The following is a 13071-nucleotide window of genomic DNA, read 5'->3' as shown; positions in this document are numbered from 1 at the left end:
CCCTTTTCTGGCACCTGCCCTAGCCTTATAGATGGTTGTTGTCCCAAAAGCAGAATACTGATAAAGGTAAAAAGTCCCAACGCTGCGTTTCCCCAGTATTACCAGTGGTTCCTCAGGGGACACTTCCCGATATATGGTAGAACGACCGGCGGTAATTCAATGATCATGACCGCCAGCCAAGTATCTTCTCCAAAAAAAATTCTATGGTCAGGGGATATAACCTTATACTCTGATATGGGATGCTAAATCACCGTTTAGCTCTACGTTCTCCTGATTCGTCAGAAGAAAGAGAGAGAACAAAAATTAAAAGGATCCTATAAAAAAAAATGGATCATGTTGCATCAGTTATGCATAGGATCCGTTTTTTTTACAGGATCCTGTAAAATGACAGCATTTGCCAAGAAGGAATGCCTCCCCCGAGTTGAGATCAGGGAAGGTGTTCCATTGATCCTGTAGTAGGCTTCTAGGCTTATTACTGGTATATTCCAATTCAGGCCTGCAGGGGGCAGCACTGAATTGTAATATACAGATCTTTGTATATGGTAAAGGACAATATATCAATGTACTGTCGTTCTTCTAATTGACTATATTTAATTTCATTCAGTTTTAGATACAATCCATATTATTATTATTATTATTACGCTCTTTCATTTATTATAGTCATGTATATAATTAGTTCTTATTTATTCACATAATACAAAATACACTATCTAAAAATATATTTTAGTCAACCAGAAAATATCATCTCAGGACAGATTAGGTGTCGGACAGCATTACGCCTCCAGCGAGTCTGACTCCTCCCACCCACGTGACTGATCACATGCTCATGACATCACCAAAGGTCCTTTAGCTTCCTTGCTCCTAGCAGCATGTCGTCAGTGAAGGATGCGGTGGGTGAGGTTGTGTTACCGGGGGACGTGCTCTTCCTCCCGGCCCCGGTTACGGACGCCCCGCTCTCTCTGTCCGCTGCCTCCTCAGCTACTAAGCGGATGCGGGTGGTGTGTGGCCCGGGACTGACGCGCCATGGAGAGGACCTGCAAGTGACCAAGTGCGGGCTCCTGAGACACCGGGAGCCGGCCGTGTACTGGGTGGACTCTCACCAGAAGCGGGTAATGGTTTCCATGTCTTTTATTTACCTAACGTCTCCTACGGGGAGGCACGTGGCACACATCTCCCATTAGGACTTATCATTCCCATCTTATAAAGTGGCATCCCGCCTATGGGCCCCTGCGATCACAGTGTGATACTCTAGAACTGGCTTCCATGCATCAATCGCAAATGTGGACAATTTGTAGTGAATGGTTCCGCATACGGGATACGTTGGTGTGCATGAGCAAAACTGCTCCCATAATGGCCTCATGGGAAGCTGGACGAAGAGGTCTCTTTAGTAGAAGATTTTAACAGTTTGGGTGCCTGGTATATGGATGGCAAGCAAAAGGTGCGCTTCCCCTTTAATGGTAAAGTAGAGCTCCTCCTCTGTGCCTGGTATATGGATGGCAAGCAAAAGGTGCGCTTCCTCTTTAATGGTAAAGTAGAGCTCCTCCTCTGTGCCTGGTATATGGATGGCAAGCAAAAGGTGCGCTTCCCCTTTAATGGTCAAGTAGAGCTCCTCCTCTGTGCCTGGTATAATAGACTGTAAGAGAAAGGTGCGCTTCCCCTTTAATGGTCAAGTAGAGCTCCTCCTCTGTGCCTGGTATATGGATGGCAAGCAAAAGGTGCGCTTCCCCTTTAATGGTCAAGTAGAGCTCCTCCTCTGTGCCTGGTATAATAGACTGTAAGAGAAAGGTGCGCTTCCCCTTTAATGGTCAAGTAGAGCTCCTCCTCAGTGCCTGATATAATAGACTGTAAGAGAAAGGTGCGCTTCCCCTTTAATGGTCAAGTAGAGCTCCTCCTCAGTGCCTGGTATAATAGATTGTAAGAGAAAGGTGCGCTTCCCCTTTAATGGTCAAGTAGAGCTCCTCCTCTGTGCCTGGTATATGGATGGCAAGCAAAAGGTGCGCTTCCCCTTTAATGGTCAAGTAGAGCTCCTCCTCTGTGCCTGGTATAATAGACTGTAAGAGAAAGGTGCGCTTCCCCTTTAATGGTCAAGTAGAGCTCCTCCTCAGTGCCTCATATAATAGACTGTAAGAGAAAGGTGCGCTTCCCCTTTAATGGTCAAGTAGAGCTCCTCCTCAGTGCCTGGTATAATAGATTGTAAGAGAAAGGTGCGCTTCCCCTTTAATGGTCAAGTAGAGCTCCTCCTCTGTGCCTGGTATAATAGATTGTAAGAGAAAGGTGCGCTTCCCCTTTAATGGTCAAGTAGAGCTCCTCCTCTGTGCCTGGTATAATAGATTGTAAGAGAAAGGTGCGCTTCCCCTTTAATGGTCAAGTAGAGCTCCTCCTCAGTGCCTGATATAATAGACTGTAAGAGAAAAGTGCGCTTCCCCTTTAATGGTCAAGTAGAGCTCCTCAGTGCCTGGTGTAATGGATTGTAAGAGAAAGGTGCGCTTCCCCTTTAATGGTCAATTAGAGCTCCTCCTCTGTGCCTGGTATAATAGATTGTAAGAGAAAGGTGCGCTTCCCCTTTAATGGTCAAGTAGAGCTCCTCCTCAGTGCCTGGTGTAATGGATTGTAAGAGAAAGGTGCGCTTCCCCTTTAATGGTCAAGTAGAGCTCCTCCTCAGTGCCTGATATAATAGACTGTAAGAGAAAGGTGCGCTTCCCCTTTAATGGTCAAGTAGAGCCCCCTCCTCAGTGCCTGGTATAATAGATTGTAAGAGAAAGGTGCGCTTCCCCTTTAACGGTCAAGTATAGCCCCCTCCTCAGTGCCTGGTATAATAGATTGTAAGAGAAAGGTGCGCTTCCCCTTTAATGGTCAAGTAGAGCCCCCTCCTCAGTGCCTGGTATAATAGATTGTAAGAGAAAGGTGCGCTTCCCCTTTAATGGTCAAGTAGAGCCCCCTCCTCAGTGCCTGGTATAATAGATTGTAAGAGAAAGGTGCGCTTCCCCTTTAATGGTCAAGTAGAGCCCCCTCCTCAGTGCCTGATATAATGGATTGTAAGAGAAAGGTGCGCTTCCCCTTTAATGGTCAAGTAGAGCCCCCTCCTCAGTGCCTGATATAATGGATTGTAAGAGAAAGGTGCGCTTCCCCTTTAATGGTCAAGTAGAGCCCCCTCCTCAGTGCCTGGTATAATAGATTGTAAGAGAAAGGTGCGCTTCCCCTTTAATGGTCAAGTAGAGCCCCCTCCTCAGTGCCTGATATAATGGATTGTAAGAGAAAGGTGCGCTTCCCCTTTAATGGTCAAGTAGAGCCCCCTCCTCAGTGCCTGGTGTAATGGATTGTAAGAGAAAGGTTGGGTGCGTTTTTCTCCACTGTTTGATAGAATGAAGCTGCTGCAGCGCTTCTTGGAGCACATACAAGAGGCTCAGTCTGCGGTCCTAGTGAAGGGTGGGGAATCCCACCAGTGCATTTGTTATATTGGGGATGCTTCTCACCCAGTATTGTCTGCTGTCCACAGTATGTCCCAGTGAAAGGGGACCACATCATCGGGATTGTCACCATAAAGTCTGGCGATGTTTTCAAGGTCGATGTCGCCGGCAGCGATCAAGCGTCGTTATCCTTTCTGGCCTTTGAAGGTGCAACTAAAAAGAACAGACCGAATGTGAAGGTGAGTCTACGTCACGGAGCTGTGATCCTGTACTGATCATACAGACGGGGTCGGCAACCTTCAGCCCTCCAGCTGTTGTGAACTACAATTCCCAGCATGCCCCATTTACTGTGAGTGCAGCCGGCTCATCCTCTGGCACCACATACACAATTCATATGGAGTGCCTTACATTCTGACCTGTTGTCTCTCTTGGTAAGTACTTGCGTTCCCCCGATAGAAACTATTTTTGGGACATTTTGCTTGTAAGTGACCGACTGTGTCCTTGTACATTTTCACAATGTCGTTCAGTGTTGGCAGAGCCAAGGAGAATGGTAACAATCAGTCGTCAATTTATTCACACATTGCTCGGAGGAATAAGTGAGGAAAAACACAATACAGTGTTAAGAGGAAAGATGCCCCAGAATTATTACACAGGGACTATAAGCAATTATGAAAATAGACATATCGGGAGAAACGACAGGTCCTGGTTAGTTTTTACTTCAGTAAGAGGCATTTATCATGTAGAGAAAGTTAATACAAGGCACTTACTGATGTATTGTTATTATCCATATTGCTTCCCTTGATGGCTGGATTCGTTTTTCCATCATATTATACACTGCTCGCCTCCATGGTTACAATCCAGCAGTGGTGGCCGTGCTTGTACACTATAGGAAAAAGCACCAAACTATGTGTGCTCCCGCGGTCCCGGCCACCAGAATCGCTTGTGTCTTTTCCTATAGTGTGCAAGCACGACCACCGCCGATGGATTGTAGGGTGCCCAGAAGCCCCGGAAACGAGCAGTGTATAATGTGATGGGAAAATGAATCCAGCCAGTAAGGGAGGCAATATGGACAATAACACTACATTAGTAAGTGCCTTGTAGTAACTTTATCTATGCCATTTGCTGAAGTGAGACTTCGGTGAATAACTTCAGTATTTGATTTGAACTCGGCTTCGGTTCCAACTGGCACCTTGTTCGGATCCAAGTTTTAAAATGTTTTTTCAGTTTAAAAATCAAATACTGAAGTTATTCACCGAGGTCTCGCTAGACTTCAGGAATAACTGACTGTGCCCATACATTTTGATGCTGTACAGAGACGGATCTCCGTACAACATTAAAACAAATTTTGGAGCCAAGCGACTACTAATTGCATAGCTTTTCATATTGGCGTGTATGAGAGTTATACTATGTTCCTATGCCACAGGCAGGGGCTTCATAGGAATTAATGTTTGGCAGCCCTGTGGCACTCTACATCTGGCTTCTCTGATCCACGAGCGGGAACGCACGCTCCTGATTTTATTTATTTCTTCCCAGATGCCGTGGTCACATTTTACCATGGCATCTGAGGGGTTAAATGTACGCAGGCACCATTTTTAAATGTAAATTTTGGTCGGGAACACGATCGCTAACATTAAAAATGAGGTGGCACCTATTTTCTTGTCTTGCAGGTTGGCGATCTGGTCTATGGACAGTTCATTGTTGCCAATAAAGACATGGAGCCAGAGTTGGCGTGTATAGATGGCTCTGGCAAAGCAAACGGGATGGGAGTCATTGGACAGGATGGCTTCATGTTTAAAGTTTCCCTGGGACTTGTGAGAAAGTAAGAGACCTAGCACTTGTATTACACCTACCACTTTAGGGCACTGTACACACTGGCATCATGGCTCCTGTTTAGAACGGAAACCACGATGCCGTGATCTGTCTAAGGCTAGAATCACACGGCCGTGAACGTCACACTGCCGTCTTCAGAGCCAATTAGTGTCTATGGGACTTTTACATCGCCATTTCTTTAACGGCCAGTCCTATTTTTGGACGTTTTCATTGCCAGACAGACCCCACTAAAATTGAAGGGCCCGTTTTTAACCCTTTCATGACTGGGGGCAAAAAAAGGCCTGAATGTCCAGGCAACTGAAGGTAATTTTGTGCACATGGCGTTTTAGTGACCGTAGCTTTATTTGTTAGACTACCAAAAAAATTTTTTATTTCTATTGACTTTTTATTATTATTTATTTATATATTTTTAAAAAAAAAATTTGGTTTAATTTGGAGGAAAACCACCAATAATTATTATTAAAAAGTGTATTTTTTTTTTATTATAGCTTATTATTTCTTAGATATTAAAAATGACACATTTATTATTGCAATGGGTTAAACCAGGCATCCTCAAACTGCGGCCCTCCAGCTGTTGCAAAACTACAACTCCCAGCATGCCCGAACAGCCTACAGCAGGGCATTGTGGGATTTGTAGTTTTACAACAGCTGGAGGGCCGCAGGTTGAGGATGCCTGGGTTAAACTATGGTGACAGTATCTATTGGCGATTGCATTTAATATCCATTATTATTATTTTACTTATATTTTAATTTATTTTTGGCACATATGTCCCCCAGGAGGTAATTAAAAGACCTCTGGGGGACAACTGATCCACAGGAGCCCCAGTTACAGGGGAAAAAGTTCCCTGTGGGGGCATTACACACAGGCAGAGCTGATCAGGGTCTCCTTAGACCCTGCAGCTCTGCCCCTGCTCCAGACACCCCCGGGGTCACGACACCGCCGGGACTAACAGAGGAATCGGCCCTGCTGCTTCCTGCTCCCTCCACCATGCACTGGTTCAGGGCTCTCCTGCCGGCACAGGAGAAGGCAGAAGCGGTTATAAACCGATCCCATCTTCTCTTCAGGGTCCCCGCTGTGTCTGTCAGCCAGGACCCCACCTGCTAGATTGCAGAAGCAGGAGCTTTAATCCCAGCACTGATCAGCGCTGCCTGCACATGTATATGCGTGCTATCTGCACTGGGCATGTGCAGATAGGACGTATATACACAGGGGGCAGTCGGGAAGGGGTTAATGGCCATTTAGACAGGAGTGCTCCCATGCAAGTGGATGAGGTATTTTTTTTTTTTTTTGTATTTTTAATTTGGTTTGTTGGCACTAACTGGTGGTGTGGGGGGCATTATTATGGCCCCTAGGAGGACCTATATACAGGTGGCACTATTCTAGATACTGGGAGCTATTATATGTCCAGGGGACACTACAGAGAGGTATTGTACAGGGTGGGCCATTTATATGGATACACCTTAATAAAATGGGAATGGTTGGTGATATTAACTTCCTGTTTGTGGCACATTAGTATATGTGAGGGGGGAAACTTTTCAAGATGGGTGGTGACCATGGCGGCCATTTTGAAGTTGGCCATTTTGAATCCAACTTTTGTTTTTTCAATAGGAAGAGGGTCATGTGACACATCAAACTTATTGGGAATTTCACAAGAAAAACAATGGTGTGCTTGGTTTTAACGTAACTTTATTCTTTCATGAGTTATTTACAAGTTTCTGACCACTTATAAAATGTGTTCAATGTGCTGCCCATTGTGTTGGATTGTCAATGCAACCCTCTTCTCCCACTCTTCACACACTGATAGCAACACCGCAGGAGAAATGCTAGCACAGGCTTCCAGTACCCGTAGTTTCAGGTGCTGCACATCTCGTATCTTCACAGCATAGACGATTGCCTTCAGATGATACGAGATGTGCAGCACCTGAAACTACAGATACTGGAAGCCTGTGCTAGCATTTCTCCTGTGGTGTTGCTATCAGTGTGTGAAGAGTGGGAGAAGAGGGTTGCATTGACAATCCAACACAATGGGCAGCACATTGAACTAGAGTTGTTGCGATACCAAATTTTTGATTCGGTTTCGATACCATGAAAAAGTATTGCGATACTCGATACCACGCGAAAAAAATAAACAAAAAAAGCCACGTGCATTCCTCATTTTTAAAAATGGCGAATCGCGCAGTTTTTATTTTATTTTTTCTGTTCCGGCATTCACCACCTAGATTTTTTTTTTATATTTTAATAGTTTGGACTTTTCTGACGTGGTGATGTAATATGTTTATTTATATATTTTATATGTGAAATTGGGAAAAGGGGGGTGATTTATACTTCATATTTTAGTGTTTTTTTTTTTTTTTCACTTTTTATTTAATAACTATTTCCCCCCTTAGGGGCTAGAACCTGGGATCTTTCATCCCTTTTCCTATTCACCCTGATAGATCTCTATCAGGGTGAATAGGACTCCACACTGTCCCTGCTGCTCTGTGCTTTGTGCACACAGCATCAGGGATGTTACCATGGCAACCAGGGCTTCTGTAGCGTCCTGGCTGCCATGGTAACCGATCGGAGCCCCAGGCTTACACAGCTGGGGCTCCGATCAGAAGCTGCCACTGCACCACCAATGAGGGGGAGTGGAGAGGTCCCTGTGGCCACTGCCACCAATGATTTTAATACTGGAGGGTTGAGAGGGGCCGGCGCACTGTGCCACCAATGATTTTAATGGGATGGGGGGATTGAGGGGGGGGGGCACACTGCACCACCAATGATTTTAACCCTTTATACAGGAGGCGGGTACTAGCAGATCAGCGGCAGTTAACTGCCGCTGATCGCAGCTCCCTGTCAGGGGCAGGGTGCCGGCAATGCGATTCTGCTGCCGGCACCCGCCTCCTGTATGTGTTAAAGACTGACTACTGTATATGAGTCCAGACTTTCACTATTAGGCCACACAGAGCGGCGCCCAGCGATGTCTCAGCACTCACCATTTAGTCCTGGGCGCCGCTCCGTTCGCCCGCAGTGCCCCATTACTGTCTCCTCTCCTGCTCCACATGCTGCTGATTACTATCGGAGCGATGGGAGGAGACATCAGCTTCACTAGTGGGCGTTCCTTCTCCCTGGCTGTAGCGCTGTCCAATCGCAGCGCAGGAAGAAGGAACGCCCACTAGTGAAGCTGATGTCTCCTCCCATCGCTCCGATAGTAATCCTATCATTGGTGGCGCAGTGCGCCCGCCCCTCCTCCGCCCCTCTCTTCTCATTGCCGCCCCTCCTCCACCCCCTCTCTTCTCATTGCCGCCCCTCCTCCGCCCTCTCTTCTCATTGCCGTCCCTCCTCCGCCCCTCTCTTCTCATTGGTGGCAGCGGCAGCAGCACAGGGGGAGGGAGGACAGCTTCCTTCTCCCCGTGCTGCTGAGAGAGAACATGAGCGCGCCGATAGCAGCGCGCTCATGTTCAGAGATACTAGACTGCGCAGAAGCGCAGCCCAGTATCGAAAAAACGGAAATCCCGGTATCGTATCGATACCGGGACAAAAGTATCGATTGGGTATCGAAATTTCGATACCCGCAACAACCCTACATTGAACACATTTTTATAAGTGGTCAGAAACTTGTAAAAGTGGATGGACCACTTATAAAATAAGAAATGGATCCCGCAGGGCCGGATCCATTTCTTATCTGGTTAGATAAGCCACCAGAGGAGTCTGGCAACTGTTCAGTCCACTCTTCCCACTGTAAACACATGCATGTTCTGCAGAAGGCTGTGTTCGGGGGTTTCTAGTACTTCCGTCATGGTATATATTGGCATAACTGTGGCGATGGCATTGTGTGCAAAAGTACAGATAAGATGCCTTTATTGCCACTGTACAATACAATGAAATGTTGATCTGGGCACCAGAATTTAAATGATATTTTCACCATCTGAAGCCCTGACAAGGCCATCAGAGCAGGGAGGCAAATTAAAAAGATTATGGCACATGAATTGATCATGGATTTTCATTATATCTGTGGATGACTAACGCATGCTTTTCATTTCAGGCTTTTAACCCCTCAGAATGACATAATTCAGGAACTTATGAATGTTTTGCCAATGGAGTTGGTCATTGGTATGAATGGAAGAATATGGGTCAAGGCCAAAACCTTGCAACAGACTTTAATTGTAGCTAATATACTGGAAGCTTGTGAATACTTAACTGCTGCACAGAGGAAACAGGTCTTTGCAAAGTTCTCCAATGTATGAAAATGAATGCAACTGAAATGCTAAAATGGCTACTTGGATGTGTTCTAAATATATTAGTTTTTTTTAAATTAAAATATTTTTGTCACAGACAGTGTACCATTCATTGTGTTGCCTTCCTGCCAAATAATATTTATCATTAGTGTCACATTTAAAAGTATTCTAGACACAGAATTACAACTTCTCATGTCCCATGCTCAATCACTGCGTCTCTGTGTGATCCCACCCTTGTGATTGGAGGGGCTACCAGCAGTCGGACCATTACTGATGACAATTATCACCTATGCACAACCTCTTTAGGTCACATGTGGAGTGCAGATAATCCAGATATTTCAAGAAGGAACCAGCAGCAAATGGTGAACACAATGACCTATAGCTCAAAGCTCGTTCAAGTAAAAGAACATACTTAGTGTACCTGTCACTTGTTTATTTTTTATATTGTGTAGGGATAGGGTAAAACATTTTGTAATGTACTTTATTGGGGAAATTTTAATTTTTTTTTGTGTGTGTGTGCTAGAAAACAGGATATAGTCTTCTTATCAAACTTCTAACAGCGATGTAAAGGAGAATCTGTCTTCAGTTCTACTGAGTGCTGAAGACACCTGTGTAACATAGAGACTTCCAGCCTGCCACTTGTCACTACCCCATTCCCTGACTATGTACATGTGCCCTATTACTGCCCACCACCCTGCCTATCTTCAGTGCTCAGTAGAATGATGAAGACTGACTCTCCTTAGCAATGTGCAATTAGAGCTTTACAAGACTCTAAACTGAAATGACAGTTCTCATTCGGGTAATTGGCGGCAGTATTAGACTGCCAGATGATCGCTAACAATCTGCCAGTGTAATACAGGCTTTAGGCCTATTGCACACGGACGTTTTTTTTTCCCGTTTACTGGACGTTTTTTGCGTTCCGTATACGGAACCATTCATTTCAATGGGTCCGCAAAAAAAGGAATGTACTCCGTATGCATTCCGTTTCCGTATTTCTGTTTTTCCAGTCCGTTTTAACATAGAACATGTCCTATTATTGCCCACAAATCACAGTCCGTGGCTCCATTCAAGTCAATGGGTCCGCAAAAAAACGGAACACATACGGAAATGCATCCGTATGTCTTCCGTTCCGTTTTTTGCTGAACCATCTATTGAAAATGTTATGCCCAGCCCAATTTTATCTATGTAATTACTGTATATGCCATACGGAAAAACAAAACGGAAACACAACAGAAACAAAAAACGGAACAACAGATCCGTGAAAAACGGACCGCAAAACACTGAAAAAGCCATACGGTCGTGTGCAATAGGCCTTACTCTTAAATTGCACCAGATATATTACAGTGGCTGATAAATCTCATCAGTAGACTGTTTAGTCAAAAACTATGGGGGTCATTTACTATCAAATACACCTATACTAGGTGTATTTCTGACTTAGACTGCGGCACAAATAACCTAATCTGCGACTTTTCCATGCTCGCGCCAGGTCTAAAAAAAACCGGGCGGGTTGGCAGGCCCATCTCAGTCATCATTTTCTACCCGTTTTAGGTGTAGAATATGGTCTAAATTTAAGCCAGCAAGGAAGCTGCCTTACATTTAGACCGGCGATGGATACGCCAAAGTTATGTAGAGATCTGTGCCTCTAGCTAACTTCTATGGATCCACCGCAAGGGCTTATTAAGACCAGCATCTAAAACGCTGATCTTAATAAATGACCCCTATATGTTGGCTTAGTATTACTCAGAAAATGCACCAAAATCGTGTAGGTTAAATAACACGGAACAAATAAAAATCTTCCCATTATAGCTTATATCTGTGTAGCCTTTTAGGCTAGCCTTAGCTAGATCTTGGCTCGCAATCACTGATCAAACAAATGGCATAGCGATCGCTCCTCTGCTAGCTAGCAGACACTCACTTGCTAAATTGGTATGTGTAATACAGGCATTAGACATCCACAGGATACTCCATAAATGTTTGATAGATGTGGGTCCCATATCTATGTGAAGAACAGGAGTCACCAGATCCCTGTCCCAGCACATCCAGAAGGAGAATGAATCTCTACTCATTTCTATGGCACAAGGGAGTAGGACCACACCTGTGGTGTTTGGACTTGCACATGGAATGGTGATCCTCTAAAACAGAGATGCCCAATCTGCGGCCCTCCAGCTGTTGCAAAACTACAACTCTCAAAATGCCATGATAGCTGTAGGATGTACAGGCATGCTGGGAGTTGTAGTTTTGCAACAGCTGGAGAGCCACAGGTTGGCCATCCCTACTCTAAACCCTATTTGGTCTTTTATGCAAATCATTTTTGAACTGTGCTTGTGTGAAAGTGACCTACAGTAGCTTTCTCAGATTTTGCTGCTCTCCATTCACAGACTGAAATAAGGACTACTGTATTTTTCACTTTATAAGACGCACCTCGGGTTTAAGAGGAGGAAAATAAGAAAAAATATTTTTCATCAGACCCCCATAAATATCAGGACACCACATCAGCCCTTCATGTCAGAAACCCATCAGACCTTATATCAGCCCATAGTGAGACCCAACCCCCATCAGATTAAAATAAAAACCATCTCTTACCTGTCCTGCTCCTCTCCACCTCCGGCAGAAGTTGTGCTCCCCTGTCTTCCCAGCCGGTGCTGCTCTGTCACCTGACTGCATGCAGTGTCAGGTCATAGTGCGCCGGCAACATGAATGAAGACTGGGAGGGTGAGTATTACAAGCGCTTGCAGCGCTTCACTCCCTACTCCTAAAGCATACTAGTGAGCGCTGGCATAATGGAAGACGCATGGCCATTCTCTTTCCCCCCCCCCCACACACTTTTGGGGGGGAAGTGCGTCTTATAAAGCGAAAAATACGGTATATTTATTTTATTATTCTACACCAGGTAGTTGCTTAGATGAGATGAACCATGTTAGGCTAGTTTCACACTAAGTGGCAGCCTTCTCCGGCAGGTGAACAGCCTGCCGTATCCGTGCTGCCGCTAGAGCACGCGTGCCGAGAAGCGTCCGGAATAAAACTACAACACCCGCCCAAACAGCCTGCCTGAGAAGGCTGCCGCTAGTGTGAAACTAGCCTTAACACACAGCAAGAGAGGTGGTATTGAGAGCTGCGCCAGTGCTACGTAAATAGCAAACACTGCGGCACCTACTCCTGTTCTAAAAACGGCCATAAAAACTACAACATTTGAGGAGAAATAAAGGTGAAGACTGCAGTAAGATATAGTTAATCCAACATGGCCTCAATATGCTCCACCCTTCATCGTTAAGCTCATCCCTTTTGAAAAGGGTCGAGTAGCTCAAAGTCACAAATTATGGCGCAATTATGGTGTGCACCATAATTTGCAACTTTCTAATGCCAATATAGTGGCGTAAACAGGTTGATAGCTGCCCCTCAAAGTGTGTACTTACAAAATGGTTTACATAGCATAATGGAACAGGTTTTAAACCATGTTCGTAAAATCTAGACTACAATTCCCGATACTTGCCAGTATTACAAGTAGTAAGCTACAGTAAATGGTATTATTTGGAGGTTTCATATTATATCAGCCTTCTCTTTTGAATTCTGAAATGCTGAAAGTGATGTAAGTTTACAGTGTTTGCTTTCTGTTAAA

At 44.9% G+C, this 13071-nt stretch overlaps 1 protein-coding gene across 1 annotated transcript; it reads left to right on the top strand.

Annotated features, from left to right (window-relative positions):
- The first annotated feature begins 834 nt into the window (after positions 1 to 834).
- EXOSC3 (exosome component 3) lies at positions 835 to 9551 on the top strand. Its single transcript, XM_040417277.1, has 4 exons — positions 835 to 1109; positions 3497 to 3646; positions 5075 to 5226; positions 9263 to 9551. The coding sequence occupies exons 1-4, from the start codon at positions 870 to 872 to the stop codon at positions 9462 to 9464; spliced, it is 744 nt and encodes a 247-aa protein (XP_040273211.1). The 5' UTR covers positions 835 to 869; the 3' UTR covers positions 9465 to 9551.
- Positions 9552 to 13071: the final 3520 nt, after the last annotated feature.

Source organism: Bufo bufo, chromosome 2, assembly GCF_905171765.1.
Source record: "Bufo bufo chromosome 2, aBufBuf1.1, whole genome shotgun sequence".
Taxonomy (NCBI): domain Eukaryota; kingdom Metazoa; phylum Chordata; class Amphibia; order Anura; family Bufonidae; genus Bufo; species Bufo bufo.
The sequence above is the reverse complement of the archived record's forward strand: the minus strand, read 5'-3'. Positions and strand labels throughout refer to the sequence as shown.

Coding starts and splice junctions, on each gene's coding strand:
- EXOSC3 (XM_040417277.1), top strand. CDS start 870: ATGTCGTCAGTGAAGGATGCGGTGGGTGAGGTTGTGTTACCGGGGGAC. Junction 3,647..5,074: donor AGAACAGACCGAATGTGAAG/GTGAGTCTACGT, acceptor CTTGTCTTGCAG/GTTGGCGATCTGGTCTATGG. Junction 5,227..9,262: donor TCCCTGGGACTTGTGAGAAA/GTAAGAGACCTA, acceptor TTTTCATTTCAG/GCTTTTAACCCCTCAGAATG.